Source organism: Venturia canescens, chromosome 8, assembly GCF_019457755.1.
Source record: "Venturia canescens isolate UGA chromosome 8, ASM1945775v1, whole genome shotgun sequence".
Classification (NCBI taxonomy): Eukaryota; Metazoa; Arthropoda; class Insecta; order Hymenoptera; family Ichneumonidae; genus Venturia; species Venturia canescens.
In genome coordinates, this window is record NC_057428.1 from 21,975,741 (window position 1) to 21,994,218 (window position 18,478).

The 18,478-nt window shown below is 41.4% G+C and overlaps 2 protein-coding genes and 1 long non-coding RNA gene across 8 annotated transcripts; 2 read left to right on the forward strand and 1 right to left on the reverse strand.

Annotated features, from left to right (window-relative positions):
* Positions 1–4: 4 nt before the first annotated feature.
* LOC122415049 (uncharacterized) lies at positions 5–1,638 on the forward strand. Of its 2 annotated transcripts, XM_043426843.1 has the most exons (3): positions 5–131; positions 231–919; positions 1,036–1,638. In XM_043426843.1, exons 1-3 carry the CDS (start codon positions 101–103, stop codon positions 1,189–1,191), a joined length of 876 nt encoding a protein of 291 aa, XP_043282778.1. In that variant the 5' UTR covers positions 5–100; the 3' UTR covers positions 1,192–1,638. The 2 variants fall into 2 exon arrangements, with proteins under 2 accessions (XP_043282778.1, XP_043282777.1); XM_043426842.1 differs by lacking the exon at positions 5–131 and having other exon boundaries at positions 138–919.
* Fim (plastin-2 Fim) lies at positions 1,354–17,516 on the reverse strand. 4 transcript variants are annotated; one of them, XM_043426835.1, is made up of 5 exons: positions 15,151–15,197; positions 14,698–14,966; positions 4,781–5,211; positions 3,470–4,688; positions 1,435–3,374 (listed from the first exon to the last, which is right to left on the reverse strand). In XM_043426835.1, the coding sequence occupies exons 2-5, from the start codon at positions 14,746–14,748 to the stop codon at positions 3,120–3,122; spliced, it is 1,956 nt and encodes a 651-aa protein (XP_043282770.1). In that variant the 5' UTR covers positions 14,749–14,966; positions 15,151–15,197; the 3' UTR covers positions 1,435–3,119. The 4 variants fall into 4 exon arrangements, with proteins under 4 accessions (XP_043282767.1, XP_043282770.1, XP_043282769.1 ...); XM_043426832.1 differs by lacking the exons at positions 14,698–14,966; positions 15,151–15,197 and adding an exon at positions 17,010–17,516 and having other exon boundaries at positions 1,354–3,374; XM_043426834.1 differs by having other exon boundaries at positions 14,698–15,210.
* On the forward strand, positions 15,349–17,031 carry LOC122415050 (uncharacterized). 2 transcript variants are annotated; one of them, XR_006261849.1, is made up of 3 exons: positions 15,349–15,550; positions 15,678–15,886; positions 15,964–17,031. It is a non-coding gene; the product is annotated as an uncharacterized lncRNA (long non-coding RNA). The 2 variants fall into 2 exon arrangements; XR_006261848.1 differs by having other exon boundaries at positions 15,678–15,833.
* Positions 17,517–18,478: the final 962 nt, after the last annotated feature.

An 18,478-nucleotide genomic window follows, 5' to 3' on the forward strand; every position in this document is an offset into this window, starting at 1 on the left:
AAAGAAAATTGCTGGTTGATACTGCTCCATTGGGAGGCGTTATAAAAGCAAGCAACGAACGCTCGGACGAGTTTAAATCGTTCCAACGAGACGCACAGTCATGAAGTTTTTCGTCATACCGTATCTCCTCGGTCTGTATGAAGCGAAAAAATAATAGTTTCGGTGTAATGAATAAATGGCTAAAGTACGGGGTGAGAAGAGGTGTAAACGCAGTTTATTTTCGTTTGCAGCGGTTGATTTGGTCGTACCATCCGGTCGGTTCGACTACAAACCAACATTTTTCTTCCACGTTGTCGTTCACTCGAGCGCGACGGTAGAAAATTCAAGATCGTTAGGGACGGATTACACCCTCGAAGGTACAATGTCGTGTACCCCGGACCCGATAAGTTTGTGGTGTTGTTTCAAGAACACTAAGATAACGCACGATCAGATATTTCTCAACTATTCGTCGAGAACGATTTTACCAGCGGATCCGACGACCGACGATCCCGCGACGATAACGAACGAGAAATTTCTTCTTGAATTCGACGAGACAGGGGTGAAGATATCGTCCTGCAACGAGAAGTCCGAACGATCCTTGAGAATGATACAAAAGATAGTTGATCTGTTGAACGTCGACGTTGATTTCGATGGTGAAAGGCGGGGCTCCTCGAGGCTCGAAACGCTCACGATCGTCGACGATTGTCCGGTCAAAACGCGAGCCAATTTCCGCCCACTCGCTCATTCCAATCCGAGGAAGCTCGAGGATGGTTTCTTCAAGTTAATGTCACATCCGGACGACTTCGACGAGACCGCAGTTTGGGTTTTAGACGTCAATCGTACCAAAGAAATAGCCAATTGCAAACGCTCGCAAGATTTTTTCTTCGGCAGTCGTGGACACAACGATGTCCTGCACGGCAGTAAACTTTCCTCGAACGTGGTGAATTCCTAGACAAAATATTCGTCATTACATTTTTTTCTATCATTCGCTATTTTTCATTATTTTATCCTCCTAAATACTAAAAGGTTTTTTTTTCATATTTGCTCAATTGACAGACCTCATCGACGAATAAGATTAAAATGACGAATGAAAACTTTACCTCGACGAGCTACACCGAAGGCACGATGACATCGAAAACCATCAAGTTCCTTGTCAAAGACACCATCACTGTTTCCATCGATCTCAATGATATATACGTACCTGCTGCCTGAGCAGAAACAACAATATTAGCGCGATATTCAATTTTATAACGGAAGAAAATAAATATTCCTCGCAAATTGAGAAACACAATAATTTCCCAATAAAAGGGAAGATAAATAAAATAAAATCGAGGCTTCTCATTCATATTCCTGAACAAGAGAAAACATTTAAAATTAGATGAAATTGTTTGTTTATTTAAATTACGTGTTACATCTAAAAAAAAAAATTAATAACTATCGCTATGATCATGTACATCGTTATCGCAAAACAGTACGTATATGTTGATCAGTTTTTTTTTTACTGATTTGGTACTTTTCCTCTAATTAATGAATGGAATCGTTTTTTTTAATATTTTTATCGAATGATGGAAATCCGGTGGCGATTATCTTTTGCAATAATAATTTTAATAATAATATTCAATATATATATAATATATATGTATATAATATGTCTATCTAGACGCCGCTTTGTTTAATTATCGAATGACTTTTACCCCACGTGCCTTTACCTCTCTGGCTGTTTCAGCTTCGTACATCCTTTTCTTTCTCAATTTTTTCTCGTTTCACGAGTAACTCGACTTTATCTTGATCCGCAAAATTGCAAATGCCCCGGGCATGTCGGCAGGAACCGTTATTGTGTATTGTTTGTTTCGTACGATTAGTTTATTTCGTTCAGGCCACTCGTTTTGCGTGAGCGAAGAAGCGATTACCTTTATCATTTTAATCGATAAACTTGCTTACTGGTACAAATTCACGTATACAAATCGATGAGCGTAAATGATTGATCGTTAAAACGATCGAGATAAACCGCTCTTTACCACGGTTTGTATCTCATTGTATATTATAATTATTATTATTAGCGCATATTTGTGGAAAACATTTTCGAGCAACGATTCAATTGTTGTTCGAAAAACGACAATTTTTATTTTCCATTGGACAGTCTCACTCATTCCCTATTTTTTAATTTATTATTACGTAGGATCCCTATATACTCCGAGATATTAGCGTTTTTCGTATGGAAAATCGTTCGAAATCATTAGTCGGTGAATTCGCAACAATTTCGTTTGTCGCTTGATGCAATTTTCAACAGGAAATGTTATTTATTTTACTTTCGAATGTTGGTGTAATAATCGTTAGAAAAAAAAACAAATTACTTGTGACGAGAAAGCGGCGAGTATCTAAAAATTCGTGCGTTAAAAAAAAATCCTTTTGTTCAATCATCATTTTCCATACTATCGAACGTTTTTTTCATGGCACGATTAATAATACCTAGAATTGTGCTCCGCTGATCATGCAGAGACGTATCAAGACATTAGCAAGTATCGCCCATCGGACCAACGGGCACAACAAAATCAACCAGACAAACGGAAGAAAATGAAAATACGTTTGTTTTCGCGTCCGAGGATGAAGAGACGAGTATCGAAGTAGATTCAATTCGCAAACACCGTGTGGAGCAACGAAAATCTGGTATGTTAGCTTTATATAAAAATGGAGGATTTAGCAATAAACATAATCCAGAATATATTGTCCGTTTCTTCGTTTAACGATTCTCTTACGCGTCTGATTGAAAATGATCGGACGCATGATTCTGCGGGACTGAAGAAATCAATAATCAATGAATCACGAGAAAATACTCACGCGTGTGTAAGACCGTGGAGCTCGTCAAAGCCAAATTAACGCATTGATCTTGGAACAAGCTAACTTATCGATTTAAAGTTATATTTACAATTATTACGTCACGATAAGATGCACCCGAGAGCTTCGACCAAAGTACGAATGCGTGCATGATTTTATGAATTGTAGAAAATGTTGGGCGGATAAAGTTCGCTTATTTTTTGTTAGAGAATTCCTATAAAAAAAATGCATTTCCCAAATAATAATTCAAGGTGCATCAGACTTGAGGTCTCTCAGGATTTTCCGACGTAAAAGGAAGATCAACATTATTGACCGTTGTCGACGCTGTTTACATTATTGACGTTGTTTACGCTGTTGAGGTTATTCGCGTCGTTGACATTATTGACGTTGTTCTGCTTCGCCGAATCCATGTTGGGTATATAATCCATCGCCATTAAACAGGCGAATACCGTCATAACCATTTTGTGCTTTACTTCGGCAATATCCTCAGGCAAGGCGTAAACCCTCGCTCCACATTTTCTCGCCAATGAGATTGCGTATTTGGCGTTATCCAAATTGTCCTGAAGCAAGTAAACGTAATATAAAGCGTTAATGAGACAAAAAATGACGGAGTAATTTTATAATTACAAGTTGCACCGAGGTTATTTATAATTACCGATTCGTTGCCTCCCTCTTTAACGAGATCATAGTTGACAGTGCCAGGTTTGATGGCGTCGATGAGATCGATCAAGGGCTTAGCGTTGGCGATAGCGTAATCCTGGAAACCTTTGATGCTGCTATTTTTACCAGCGGCTTGAAGCTTCGAATTGACCCATCGGACGATTTCTTTATCGACTTCTCGACTTCCAGGTGTCGCTGAGAGGGAAGTAAGTAACGATAGCGTATATGATCTCATCAATTGCCAAATGAGGGCGAGAGTCAACGTCGCGTTTCCGTCGTTAATGTCCTGTCCGGCGATGCCGACCAGTGAGAAATTCATTTGTTTGCCAAGCTCGACCGCGTAATTGCAATTCTCCAATTTCTCCATGAACTTTCGTAATTTTGTAAATTTTTTGTGTACCCGTGGCCATTTGACAGAGCCGGGTTTTATGATTTCACAGAGTTGAAATATCACAAGGCCGTCGGCCAAATCGGAATAGAGCCAATTAACGTGGGGCGAGACACCCATCGAATTCATCCAATTTCTGTAAGTTTTTTCCTCCCTCGTTTCCTCAACGGACTCAAGACCCTCGATATTCGTCTCGGGCTTGTCGAGCCCCGGATAATTGTTGAACATGTTAGCAACGAAGGCAAGATTGAGCTTGTAAATGCCGTTGACAACGTCGCTCGGTGTGACGAAACTTCGACAGCCCAATTTGGCGGCTTGTTGCAACATTATTTCCGCTCGCGTCGTATGATTCGGCTCCATCAGTGCCTCGAGAGTAACGTCACTGCCGCTCGGTCCAATTTGTTTTATCAAATGCGAATATATCTCCGAGTCGGTGATGTCCGATTGGAAATTGTTGCATCTACGAGCAATACCGGCGTGCTCGAGATGATGATTTACCCAACGCAACAATATAGCTTCCGGTGACAATTTCAAGAGGTCCTCGATCCTCTCGCCGTCTTGCAACAACGTTGTCAGTCCCGGACAGTTCTCCAAAGTTATTTGATTGAACAGACCAATCCTTATGATCTGCCAGAGCAAACCGAGCACCAAATGCGGACTTCCTTTTGTCAAGTCGTGAGCATCGATGTTGACGATGTTACAGCCGATCGCCTGAGCCGAGGACAATGCCAGTGTCAGATTCTCGTGCTTCTTGTACAACGTCAAATTCTTTTTGTTTATCGTCCTCTCGTCTATCGTGTCCGGGCACGAGTGATTAATGATTTTGCTGTAATTTAAGGAAAATGATTGAAAAATTTGAAAAATTTTTAAATCGAGTAAAACTGTGATGCGAAAAATTAGTCGCGGTGCGTAACTCACCACAACAGTATGCCATCCTTGACCTTGTCATAGAGGGTCTTTCCCTCGGGATCAATGGGCAATAAGTGTTTGAGATCAGGGTCGGATCCGAGATTGGTATTGATCCAATCGCTGAAAGCCAATTGTTCCTCGAGACGAACCGAATGAGTGGTACCTTCGCTTGAAGCCTCAGAAATTCCGCCGAGAGTCTCGAGGTTTTCTTTCTTCGATACAACCGTTTTGAAAGTCGAGCCGAGTTCATTGGCTTTGAGCTCTTTGCAAAGTTTTTCAAATTCCTCGAAAGACAATCGTCCTTTGTGCTCGGGTCGATCCTTGTCGTCGTATTCCTCGATCATTTGGCGTACCTTGTAACCCGGCATTTTGAAGCCGACCCTGTCCAGGGCGTTACGTAATTCCGTCAAGTCGATGAATCCATCTCTGTTCACGTCGATCTGCCGAATCAAAAGAACCAACATATTTTATTATGGCTTTGTCGTTCCGATCTCACCAGTCCAAAATTTATCATCAATTATTCCTTGACACGAAAAATAAATCACACATTTTTCAAGAGGTTCAAGCCGTGATAAAAATCTCAAGATTTTATCTATATAAACGTGCGTTCGACGGTTATTCCAACTTTTAGATTTCGTTATCACAGATTGACGGGGCGTTGTTCGAGTTTCCGAATAAGCGATTCGACCATCGATCTATAAAACCAATATCGACTCACTAATTCGAACAGGTAGACCAGATCTTTAAGGTACTCTTCGACGACGTCCCATTTCGGCATATTTTGCATCTCCATCTCTTATTCGTATTTATTTATTTTTTTTTTTTTTTTTATCCGTCCTCAAAGAAACACAACTCGATACGAGAGAATCGCGAACGTCGAGAAATTAACGCAATGTCCGCCGTGTGACTGATTGCGAGTTCCGTTTTACGGCGATTGCTTATCAAGAGCTCTCTTATCGGCACGTTCAATAACCAACGGCAACAAAAAAAAAAAAAAAAAAGAGAGAGAGAAAAAATTCCCGGGCGATAAAAGTAAAAAAATTGTTTGTTCGGCAAAATTACGGTATAATCTATTGCGAGAAAAAAGTGTGGGAATGGAACAATAAATGTAAGAGATCCCAGATAATACACGTAACGACGATCGAAAGGCTTTGGGTGAGAATTTGAAAAGGCCTAATTGGGGGGATTTGCAGGCGGTTCATCATGCCCAAGACTTCGAGCCTAGCGCCGGATTTATCCCGATTCTAAATCATAGTACAAAATAAAAATGTGAAAATTTGTAAAACCTCAAAAAGTTGAAAATCGGTGCAGAGTCGAAATCCCAGCAGTAGCTTCGGGATCATCGATTTTCCTTTCGTTCGTTTCATCGAAACAAGAGACTCAAGCATCTTGAAAAAGCCTAGCTGCATATCCGAAACAACGTTCGAGTCCAACGAAATGAACGAAAAAAAAAAAAAAAAAAAACATTTGTAATTCGCCAATTTTTTATTTCGCCAAGTGTCGGTGCAGTTTGAAAAGCTACGAATTTTGCAAATTCGGCAGGGAACGAAATTGGAGAATGACTGGAGAGTTATTGGAGGCTTTTTATTGAGATCATTTCGTTGGACTCCAGCGTTGAAAACTTCAGCGTCACCATTCGAGAAGTATACGCATGTACGTTAGCTTCTTATGGCTACCTGTTTGAGAGAACTCTCGGTCTCTGCGGATACGGACTTGGGCAAGCGTGGGAGTTGAATTTAACCGCGAGGACGAGCGAGCAGAGGAGAGAATTGAGAACGCAAAGTAGTCGCGCGCGCCTCTCAGCCTTGAATTTGAGCAACGTCGTCAATACCGAAGGATCATTGTAGGGAAAAAAGAATAACCAAAAGAAATAGTACGTCAAGGTAGAAAAGACGTTGGATTATGTCAATTCGTTGTCACAGAGGAGCACACGCAGATGTTTTTCCCAGTTTCGCCCACGAACATCGGAACCCCGTTTTCCTACACTTTGCATTCGATGAAACACACGAAAACAATCATCGAATTTAGTGTGTTTGATTATTGATACGTTCATGACTTTTTTTCCTTCTTTTGAATAGATTTTAAGAATTATAACGTCGATGAGTTCGTTTGTTTGAGATTGCTCGCTCATTTGTTATGCATTCCTCGTGCTTTCTCAAGTGAAAGGATTTGATGGTCCGTTGTTCGATGAGAAACACTCCGGTGTATCTCGGACTCGTATAGTACGTACCCTTTTTCCGGATTCCTACAGTACGTACTTTTGAAATATTTTTAACGAGCGAAATGGTTCGAGCAGAGCGAGCGAGCGCCCAACGCTTATATATTTTCGTTTCAAATTGAAAGGCGACCTATGAAAAAAATTGAACGGCACGTAGTGCGAGGATGTCCATGCAAAAAAATCAGGCCAAAGCGATTAAGTGAGTAAGACGAGATGCGTCTCGCCGTGTCTCGAATAAATCATTGCAATTTATGTGACACTCTCGGCCTTCGACGGGTTCTAACGCTTTTACATTCGGTTGCCTTCTTTTTTATTCATCTTTTCGAGCAAATACTTTTATATATTTCGATTCTTCATCGGCGAGTCGATGAAAGAATCGCTACAAGACGAGGAATGTTGAAGAAAAAAAAAAAAAAAACGAAAAAGTTGTCTCTTACGTTACTGGCTTCGCGATTGCTCGTAATTGACTCAATTGCAGTTTTATTTGCGACGACGCGTTGATTTTTCTCCAAGGAGAGCACGCACCTAAAAACTTTTGTCTCGGGCAAAATTCGCGCGGCAGTTCGAACAAAAAATAGCCAATAAGAAGTTTGTACGAGCTCGTGAAAGCGGAAGTGCCGAGTAGTTTTTCATCTTCGTTATTGGTGAAACGATTAACTCGCGCACAAAGAAGCCCTGTTTCAACTCTACCCGGGTCGTACCTACTCGCATATTTTCTCAATGAAATATCAAACGATTATTCATATCCGCTCGAATCGCTCATGACCAATGTGCACTTGCATCTGCTGATCTTCTTGTAGTCGCATATTATGAAAAACATTAAAATATAATCAATTTCTTGGAATGTTTGCCAAAACATTATTGTTGTTTGAAAATCAATTTTGTATGAAAAAAAAAAAAAAAAAATTGATTCCGGCCGCCGTATTTATACGCGGAATAAAATATATTGCGAGAGGGCGTCTGAGTAATCAAATATTAATCGATGTATCACATTTTTGGATTTGAATATAAAAATGAAGATAAGAAAAGAAAATAAACGAGTGAAATGATTCACTGGCGGGAGCCACCCACTCGCGTGTGATAATCGAGAGGAGAGCAGCAACTCTCCCGCAGCAGTGTGTCTGCAACGGAATTCAGATAAATCACTTACTTTAATTATCATTGAGCCTCTCCCGAACCGCATTTATACTCGTATTTACAACTTTCTCCGTCACTCTTCGACTCGCAGGATCGTTCACAGCGATTACCACAGTCGCAGTCTACCACTCTAAATTTTCCTGTCGCGCGACATTTACCAGCAAGTGCGCTAACAAGAGTCAACTATAATTTTCGCTATATAAATTTGAATACAAACTGATTCATTATTTCATCATTAAAGCGAAATATGAAGAATTGTAATTGAAATTCCCCCCCCTGCCCCTCCCCCTCCCCCTTATCGCGGCTAGACCACACCGGGATTCCGCAAACGGAGAGGAGAACGCTGCTCGCGCTCGAAGAACAATTGCCCACGAGGAAATAGGAAGTTATAAAGAAGCAAAAAGCGCACGGTCTACGAGCGATGAAAATTCCCCTCAAGAAATTCGTTCGCGCACGTTTATCCCCGTTTCGATTATTATTTTCTCTGCTATATACAACGAAAGTAGGTAAGTGACATTCGAGACCGCGACGATTCGTTTTTTATTTTTGTACGCGCACAAGAATAACGAAAGAGAAATAAAAAACGACGCACCTCGTCTTATCTCAGATTCGTACACGGATGCAAACCTGTTACAATTTGTATGGGAATACGAGACTCGTGTGCATGGTTTATCTCCTCTTTAAGTTACGCATTATGATTAATTCTCGAGTTACCGGAGATAACTTGCGATCACTGTGTTTTCAATTAACATTGTTTTGAAAGCTGAATTAGCAATATCGCGATGGTAAACATATACAAACATGGTAGCCGACTGTCCTCGACTCTTCTCAGATTTCATCGTCCCAACACTAGTTTCAGCCAGCATGAAATAACCAATTGGGCGGATTGTTGATGGAAAATACGAGAGCAATGAAGCGAATGCATCGAAATCCGCTACGATCGAAGGAAACTCATGCGAGAATCTTCGACTCGTTTACTATTTCGTCGGTCTCCCTTGACTTTCGAATACCGCTATCCCGTTCAGAAATTAACATAGACATTGAGATGATAAAAAACGAGACTTTCGGAAATTTTAAGTTGAAAGTTTGAATTCCCAATCGGAACATGCGATTGTGTCAACAAAGTCGTATTTTTATAATTTTTAGTGGCTGCTAAAAGATAAACAAATATCCGCCGTTCAGGCGACTCTCCTCAAAGAAAAAGTCATTTTTTTCCTGCCGTTTTATTTGAAATTAACTTCACTTTTATTTCCGCAGAGCTATCCCCCTTCCATAAATGGATCTTTTACTCGAAAAATAGGGCGTCTGCATAATTCTTAAAAATTGTCCCGAGCTCAGGTTGAGCGCGCTACCCAAATCGTACATCACTGAATGACGAGCCTCGCACCCGAGCATGCGCCAAACACTTTCCCGTCTTCCGCGCGGTCCGGTCTTCGGCCAGATTTGACCCCTGCGCCATGAGCCATGAAACTCGACTCCTTTTGGTCACCCGACTGATTGGCAGTTTACCTTGACTAGACAGGAGTGCTGCCGTGCGTCCCCTTGAATATGCACAAGTAAAATGATACGCGTACCGAAGTATGACTCATCCGAAAGTCGTGACATTTCTATTTCGCTGGCCGTATCAATTGACTCGATGCGCAATATATCATAAAAATTATAAATATCCCCGACAATCGTTAAAATCAAGGAGAAAATAATTGCCCGAGTTGCGGATAGTTTTTTGACGAGCCGGTAATTCCGAGATATTGCGAAAGGGAGAGAGCACGTAAGGTTTTAATTATAAAAGTGCTCACGAGGAATAATGAGAAACTATGAGCGTGAGACACGTGGGTACTGAACAAAGGGTTATTTTACTGTATAGGTACCGTATGCGAGGAGCTGTATCACGCGCACGTGAGAATGAATTTTCAAGTGTTCGCCCGCATATTGTATACATCTATAATATTGTGGGAGAATGAGCATGAAAGATCGAGCGACGTTTCTCCGTTTATAAAAATGAAAAAAAAAAAAAAAAAAAAAAAAAATACGAGGAAAAAAAAGCAAGCCTCGTTTCCATGACCAACTTGAGAGAATCCCCCGTCTCGTCTCGTGGACAAATGTAAATAATTAATACCATACGAGCGCGGAGTCTGATTCAGCGATTCTCAAGTTCTTTTTCTTCGTGGATAATTCGTCATAATTACGTCTGCGCCGTTTGTTTTATGTGTGCTCAGTTTTTTCCGTTTTACCGTTGTTTGACAAACGCGGGAAATGCGCGGATTAGTAATATGCCCAATTTCATAACTTGAACGTTAAATCGTTGAAATGCACCGTTTCATTGTTTCCTCTTTTAAAACAATCTAGTACAGGGTTGAAATAAAATTGTCATTAACGATGCCGAATCCGCGTGACAAGTAGGAAAAAATGACTGTTTGGTTCTTCGAGTCGCTTCGGGGCAGCCAATCGCGGTAGACCTAATCGAGAATGAAATTTTCGTTGGAAAAGATAACCGCGCGAGTCTTATTATCGTACTATGGAACGTCGCACAGGAGATAAAATCGTAGCACGCAGAGAGGCCCGAGTTTTAAAAAAGTGTTATAATGATCAGCGGCAAAAGGAGCAGCGAGATCGTTTTGAAAATAGAGAGAGCGAGAGTAAAATTGAAAAAAAAAAAAAAAAGGTTTTTGTCGCGGAGGGCGACGAGCGCGTGCCACCGCAACGTTCGCTCCATGGGGTCGCTCTGGGCGCGTGCACGTGGCCATAGTATTTTTCCTCTCGACGAGTTATCTCCCCCTGCGAAAACTCTTGTTTATTTGTGTGATCCATGCCGCCTCGAAATTTCGAAGCAAGAACGAAACGTCAGACTTCGCTCGTTCATTTTTCATTTGCATGCTGTACAAAAGAAAATTGATTTCCCGGATATAGCAGAGTGCATGATTCATCCCACTGATCGCGTCACAATTACTCATGGCAAATCATTTGTTTTCTGAATGACAAAACTCTCGTACGATCTGCATGGGAGTGTGGTCAGCCGCTTGACTATTTGAACCGTAAATAAAATGTTTATTGGCTAAAATCTGCACCGGGTTATTTCCACATCGGAGAACTTCGAGGAAAAGAGGTGAGGAGAGGAATACTGCACGAGAGTGTGGTGAGATCGTAGTTAGATTGGACCACGACGATTTCACAGTTACGAGCGTGAAATTAATGCAGAAATGCGCGACTTGCGAAGACGAGAGCGAGCTTAGGAATTCCTCGACTCTACGCTCATTTTTTATTACTATTTTTTTTCTTTTAAAAAGAGAAAAATTTTTTCATAGCTGCGTATGTGCGGCAAACATGAAACGCGATATGAATGAATGGCAGACCGGAGATTCGTCATACTGGAATAATTCCACACGCGTCGAAGAACACGATGAAATTACATTGGAGTGAAGATTAATTGTCCGAAACGAAGAAATAAAAACGAAATATTTAGGCAGTAGCATCGACTATTGCACTTATTTACGAATCAATTTTCATATTCTCACATCAACATTAGAGGCTTGTTACAATGAAATAAGATAACGCGAAGGAGCTTGCATAACCATATAGTCGCGTATCTTGCGCGCGCGCGCTCGCTTCGGGTCTTGAGAACTCGGGCATACGCAACTTGCAAATATCACGCGATAAGCTAACGAGACTTTGGAATTATAAGCTTTTATCTTAGTTCCTTATCACTCGCATAAGCGAAGCACAAAACTGTGTGACATCATTTAATAGCCTCATCGAAAGTGTATAGAAAAATTACCTCCTTTCGACATCGATTGCACCGAATCAGCCGCATAATTATTAAGAGCGAAACCAATTTATTTTTCGTTGATCGAGCTCAAAATAATAACTGTCAGGAAAGCGACTGAACGTTTCGTGAGGAAAATCGTAAACTCGAGGAAATGTGTGCGTATCCTTTTAATACAATTGGCGAGCGAGATATTTGCTAAACGTTTGAAAATCTCTGTGCACGGTGTCAATGTCTGCGGGGTTAAAATGGGGAAGACTCTTCGGCGACCCCCCTCGTACGAGGCTCCCAAACGAGACGTATCTCGCTATCGAACCCCCGAGGCTTTCGTATCCTGACAGATTAAAAAATAAGATCGTCTCCCCATGCTGCTCGTAGGAACGATGGGGGCGAGCAACGTTGCCGGATCATCTCCGACCCCCGTGAACTTCGTACACCTCATGCCGCAGTAATGCGGCTGGACAAAATGAAATTCCGAGTAAAATCGAGTGCCCAAGATCAGTGTAAAATGATTTTTCTCCTGGAAAATATGAGGAGGAGGTAAAACCGTCGCTGCAAGCTTTTTCGGAGCTGTTTCGCGTTACCGTGGCTACGAGGAGGGGCGCCGGGGAATCGACAAACTCGATTTCCACCCTCCCTCGATGCCCATACGTACTCATGGGCCGGTTCAAGCTCGTCATTTTTTATCGGGGGTTCAGCCTCTTCAGTAATATTTCCCTACCGACGAATAAATTTTTGGTCTTGAAAAACAAATGAATAAGGCCTTATAGACACTAGAGCAGCGGCCAAAAAACGTGATTTTTTTTATTTCTTTTCGACGAGAAAATAAATGTTTATTGAAAAACTGTGTACGACATTCATTAGTCCACATGGTCGTGTGTACTCCTACAATTTTTTTCATCAAAAAATTTACCAAAATGGCCAAATTCCAGCCGTATTCCAGAAGCACCTTTTTTGGAGCATCAGTTGCGGCGGTGGGCATGATAACTAAAAGACTATTAACCCGATCCATACCAAATTTCTACCACTGATTAATTATAATAACAGTTTGGGCCTGAACGGAGGATTTGTAAAAATTTTCATGTAAAAAAAGATGGCGAGAGTTTTAACAAAAAATTCATTTTTCGAGGTGCTAAATTTTCGATCAACAGTTTTTCAACAATCGTCTCCACCGCAAAGGTATTTTTAAAAAAAAAACGATTCTCAGATAATCGCGCTTAAAGATTCGAGTATATCGGAGGACCGCGCGCACCGGCCGCTCGGTTGAAATATTCAGAGCTCCGAATCTAACGCTCCGTACTTTGTGAAATTTGTTGAAAATATTCTTCAGCCGTGCATTGTACTTGAAGAATATCTAATAAAAAAAATATTCGAGTTTTCCGCCCATCACGAGTGTATGCAGCAAGGCCTTAACCTAGCACAACACACACATCGAACGCGCTCGAGAGAATAGCCAGAGAAAAAGGGGAAGGCTCGAGAGAATTCCGTCGTTGAGGATCAATAAGATAATTGAAGACTTTCCTCGACGATACACGTCGTGCAGTGTGTACATGCACCGGCGGATGGAGGTAATTTCATCTCGCCGCGCACGGTCCGCCCCGCACATGTGACGTTGTTCCGCCACTCAAACGGCCAAACAAGGTCATTGTTTCAATGGATTCGATGTTGTTGGAAGACGCACGACTCGTGAAACGCACGCGATCGTCGCGCAGTGCCCGTGTCGCGTCTCAAGACCTTTTAATTTATGTGAGACTCGGATGACTCCCGAAACGTCAGAAGCAAACAAAATCTAAAAGGCCTGAAGAGTTATTCGAATCGCCGAGTTTTTTTTCCCCCATTTTTATGCGAGCCTCCTCATTCCGGTGTAGTCCAAGCGTTTTTCACAATTTTTCGTCCCTCCTTTTTTACGTTTTCGCTGCACACGCGTGACTCATTGCTGTGACGTACGCAACGTAAATGATTCCGGCGGATAGCGAACACGTGCTTAAACAAACACTCCCGTAAATATGAGAGAAGAAATGAAATTTGAATAAAATCTACTCTCGCGCGTTCTGGGGTCTGTAAAGAAGGAGCAAATGCGATTAACGAAACATTTATTTTTCAGGGTCAAGGATTTCGACGAAGCAGCGCAACGTAGCGCCTTTAATTATTCCTCGCAAAGTTTCAAATCCAGGATTTATTTGAAACGAGCTGTAAGCCAATATCGCGATATTTTTTACCATTATTTTGGCGAATTTCATCCAGGGAGTTTGACCATAAAAAATAGCGAAATTTCGACGTTATTTTTCTCATTGTCAGTCAACTGAATAATGACATTTTAAAGGAGAGGATGGTTCAACAATGGAAAATAAAGTGAAATAATTGACTCGTCGAATGTCCGAGTTGGAGGGAAAAATTGCTTTTTCGAGAATTAATGAGAAAGCCAAAGGTAAAAAAAGGAACGAAAGCGTGTTAGGTGTAAAAAAAAAGGGCGGTGACACCCGGCGCATTCCACGGTGTATACGGCTATCGCGGCGTCCACGAGGCATCATCGCTGCAGGTTTAAAACCCGCCGCGAGGTGGGCATGTGAATATACCGGCCATGGATCGATATAGGAAGGGATAGGCGGGGGACCGTTGGTGGGGAGGCTCGGAAAAGACAGCGCGAGATTTGCACGAAACAAGGTAGGTAGGGTCAAATATTCCGAGAGAGAGAGAGAGAGAGAGAGTAACACATAAAAAATATCTACTTTGCGTTCGAAACGAATTCTCCTGCGGAAGCGACGTTAAACGACGCTCCGTATTGAAAGAAGGAGGAACGACAGGACTCACGTTTTCAAAATGTTCGAGAAGTTCCTGCCGGTCGTCTATAGCGGTGGCCATGTTGCCCGAATAATATCCTTCCGTGTGATCTTTCTCGTAGGCAGTCCTTTTATTTGTCCTCTTCACAAAACTCTCCCTCCCTCTCTCTCTCTCTCTCTCTCTCTTGCCACACGCAGAGCTTTCGAAAATTCACCAAATTCCAGCTCCTTTCGCGGGTTCCTTTCAGTTTTTTAGGCACTACCCGCGATCCGGTTGGACTCTATATTCACAATGTAAATCTGTAAAAATATATATTAACGTCTCCACACTTCCGGGTGTATTCGAAAAAGCGTTCGATCAATGGAAAGGAAAAGTGATATTTCGTCGGCTAGCTTTCAAGTCGATCCGCGTAGATGCCTCTTCGCGACGTTTCGGTCTGAAAAGTATACGAATAAAACTGGCAATTGACGCGAGTTTTGTCACCGAATGAATTGATGACGAAAGGAAAAAGTCGTTGGCTGGGTATACGTCTCGACGTTTGCCAGCCTTGGAGCACACTGAGCAGCGTGGTGGCTTACAAACAGCGTGATAGCTCCAACAACGTCCAACCTCTCTCTCTCTCTCCCTCCCTCTTTATTCCCGACTCTCTTGTATACACACTCCGGGTATCAAAACCGCGCAGGCCGAGTCATCGACGACGAGTCACACTCTCCTCGTGTGGTAAGCGTCGCTTCTCTCTCCCAACGCTGCTGCCATGGAAAATACATTCGTATTAGTCGTGTCATTTAATTGCTAGTATTGTGACGTAGTATTACGTGTAAAAAAAAATATATGTTTCTGTTCCGTCGATATATATATATACACATTATTCGTCGTATGGGGAGTGAGTCAATTCAAAATTCTGCACGCGTGTATGCGTCTATGAAATATTTTATAAATATAAAGTGTTGTACAAATACGAAAGATTTATAAACTAGCCGTGACGAGAGTCGAATTGACAATATTTTCAGATACCCCGGATGACGGATGGCGAAGAGCATAAAATGTATAAATGTTTGATTGAGGCGTAAGATACTTCACTGCTAATATACTATATTTCCGTGGCGAGACGCATCATCGAAATAAGAATGAAAAAACTAATATTATGACGTCTCTAACAAAATGATGTACGAGCTGGATGATTTTTTCTTTCTTTTCGACTCGAAAGAGAGTGATTTCGGTAGCTCATTATTCGAGCCAGTAAGCCAAATAAGAGTTGAGAAAAAAGATTGGTGTTTATGTTTGGTTTTATTGTAGAATGCCGAGGAGCAGCCACAGCGAGGGGTGAAAAAATACTTGGAGCATAGAGGATTGTGTGTACCACCTGGTCTCACCTTTGTACAATGGACAAGTGCAACGACGCGTGTGTCAGACCTCTCTCATGCTTCGTCTTTTTATTCCTCTTTCCGTACATTTCTCGTTCTCTCTCTTTCTCCCTTTTTCACATCGGAGGGGCGAGGGAGAAGGAGGAGGAGGAGGAGTAACCAGTTTAAAAAAGATCGTAAGGTGGACTCTTGGACGACAATGCTCGCACACAGGCCAAAGCCCCCAACGAGGGTATATATCCGTCGCCAAGGAAGAAACGAGATCGGTAAGAATGGGACTCGGATTTGAGAGCCAAAGAGAGACGGAGAGAAACAAAGAATTTCCGTAGGTGTATGTGAATTCGCGTGTGTATCCTAGTCGGTCATACGGCAAACCTTATTTTTTCTTTCAAACTAAATCAAGCAATGACCTTGCACTTCAACCCAAGCTCTTTTATCCGATTGTTTCTCTTTTTCATCTGTTCCGCTCGGTTGTTACTCGCGCTCTCTTTCAACTTGTTTGAACGCGCGCTCGCAATGTACCTTAAATATTCCAATGAAACAAATATGAAATGACAATGAGTCGAGGAAATTTGTAAATTTGCGATTCTATTGCGATTGGAGGATGGACGAGCAGTCGATAGACAAACAATAAATCGAGGTAAAACCGTCGAAATTTTCTTTAATTTTATTTATCAAGATCAACGATCAAAGCCAAACTTCTTGCTTCGTCAAAATTGATAAAACGAATTTTATCTGTAATGAAAAATCATAAAAATTAGTTACATGCGCGCAATCTCAAAATCCAATATTCATCGTATCATCCAATTCGCGTATCTCCGCCGTTCGAGTATCATATCATAAATGATACTCCGAATCAGGAGGGAAATATATATTTTTTTGTCAACGCTCGTGCGTCTTCTACTTCGAGTGTGACGAAATAAAATATCGATTTTTTTGCTATCACCTTAATTTACATATGTTAATTTGTTTACTCACCACCTGGCAATGCGCGTGACTACAAAAGCGAGAGTCCGAATAGCTGTGGGTTCGACCTACATTCGTTGTTAAATCGAGCGTCTTCTTTGTATATCGCGTGTCTTTAACTATAGTGTAACCGTCGAATTGCAAACTCACCGCAATCATTCCCGACACAACACCACCCCGAGTTTCATACTTTTTTACGAGATCTGCAACGACACGGAACATTTGTTACGATAAATCGAAAAACAATAATAACAACAACAACAACAAGAAAGCGTAGAAAAAAAGTTGACGGTGTTATTGACCGAAAAAAAAGAAAATAAAAAAATACAATCCTGGATATACATTTTTCGAACCGACAACATTGTCTGGATTTCACTCAACCGGGGCAAATTATAATTGCAAAATCATCCGAGGGTCAAAGCGTCGCACGCGCGCCACGGTGCGCAATCACATCGATTTGTCATGGAAATCTCAACGTAGAAAAACCCGCAAGGCGAGTGACTCATTTTTCTTCTCTTCCCGTCAGCAGAGACCGAGCTGGAATCGCAGTTTTGAGAGAAAAATTAATATTCTGTGACTCACATCTCTGAAAGATTCGTTGGTTTCCTTACGAATTTAAAAGGCATGAAATGTAAGAAAAAAAAAAACAAAAGTCGGAACTAGCTTCTACAATAACGATAACGCAGTTCAATTGGACTTTGATATGACTTAAGTATGAATCGGTCCGATCGCAAATTTAGAGTTCATTGTGTATTGAAGAAATGGTCCGAATGCGTCACTGGACGCCTTCGCGGATCGGAATCTAGTGCGCTTGCACGCGACCGCGCGTTCTAGATATTAATATTTGCAAATCAGAGTTTACCATACATGCTCGCTTATTTAACTTTCTCTCTATTCCTTCTCCGACACTCGCGAACGACGAAACAAACGAACGGGTCGTGAAAAGCGTTTCGCATTTCGCTTGGCGTATACTCGCGGATCGACATACGAACGAAATTTTTTCAATTTTTTTGAAAAAAGCAGTTTTGCAGGTAACGAAGCGTGTCGGTTTACAAAAAATCTACCGCCGTTACCATTGCTCAACGCGTAACAGCATATGCGAATCAATCGAGGTATCAATAAATAAATTACTCTCGATTCAACTGTCCACGCGAGGAAACATGACGAGAATCAATTGCACGTATATTGATACCACGATGAATTTTTACAGAGTTTTTCAGCCAACATTTTTTCTTTGACTGAGCAGCCAAAAAACCATAGATAAATTACTTTCTTTCTTCCCACAATGGCGCCGTTATTCAGAGGTTGCATAATAAAATATATACCTGATTTGCATTAGTTTCGTTTGGAGAGAAAAAAAAATTCACCCGAGAGCTCGTTATTGCCAGTTTTATGCAAGAAATATAAGTATGCAAGGACGAAAAGAGAGAAAAAATAAAAAACGAAAGCTCGATCTAGAATTACTTTCTAAACTAAGGTAA

What these genes read in the sequence shown, in the direction of transcription:
- LOC122415049 (XM_043426842.1), top strand. Translation starts at nt 176, where the DNA reads ATGGCTAAAGTACGGGGTGAGAAGAGGTGTAAACGCAGTTTATTTTCG. An exon ending in GTAAACTTTCCTCGAACGTG is followed by an intron (nt 920 to 1,035) that starts GTGAATTCCTAG and finishes CTCAATTGACAG; the next exon opens with ACCTCATCGACGAATAAGAT.
- Fim (XM_043426832.1), bottom strand. Translation starts at nt 17,219, where the DNA reads ATGTTCCGTGTCGTTGCAGATCTCGTAAAAAAGTATGAAACTCGGGGT. An exon ending in AAGGATGGCATACTGTTGTG is followed by an intron (nt 4,689 to 4,780) that starts GTGAGTTACGCA and finishes CTTAAATTACAG; the next exon opens with CAAAATCATTAATCACTCGT. An exon ending in AAGAGGGAGGCAACGAATCG is followed by an intron (nt 3,375 to 3,469) that starts GTAATTATAAAT and finishes TACTTGCTTCAG; the next exon opens with GACAATTTGGATAACGCCAA.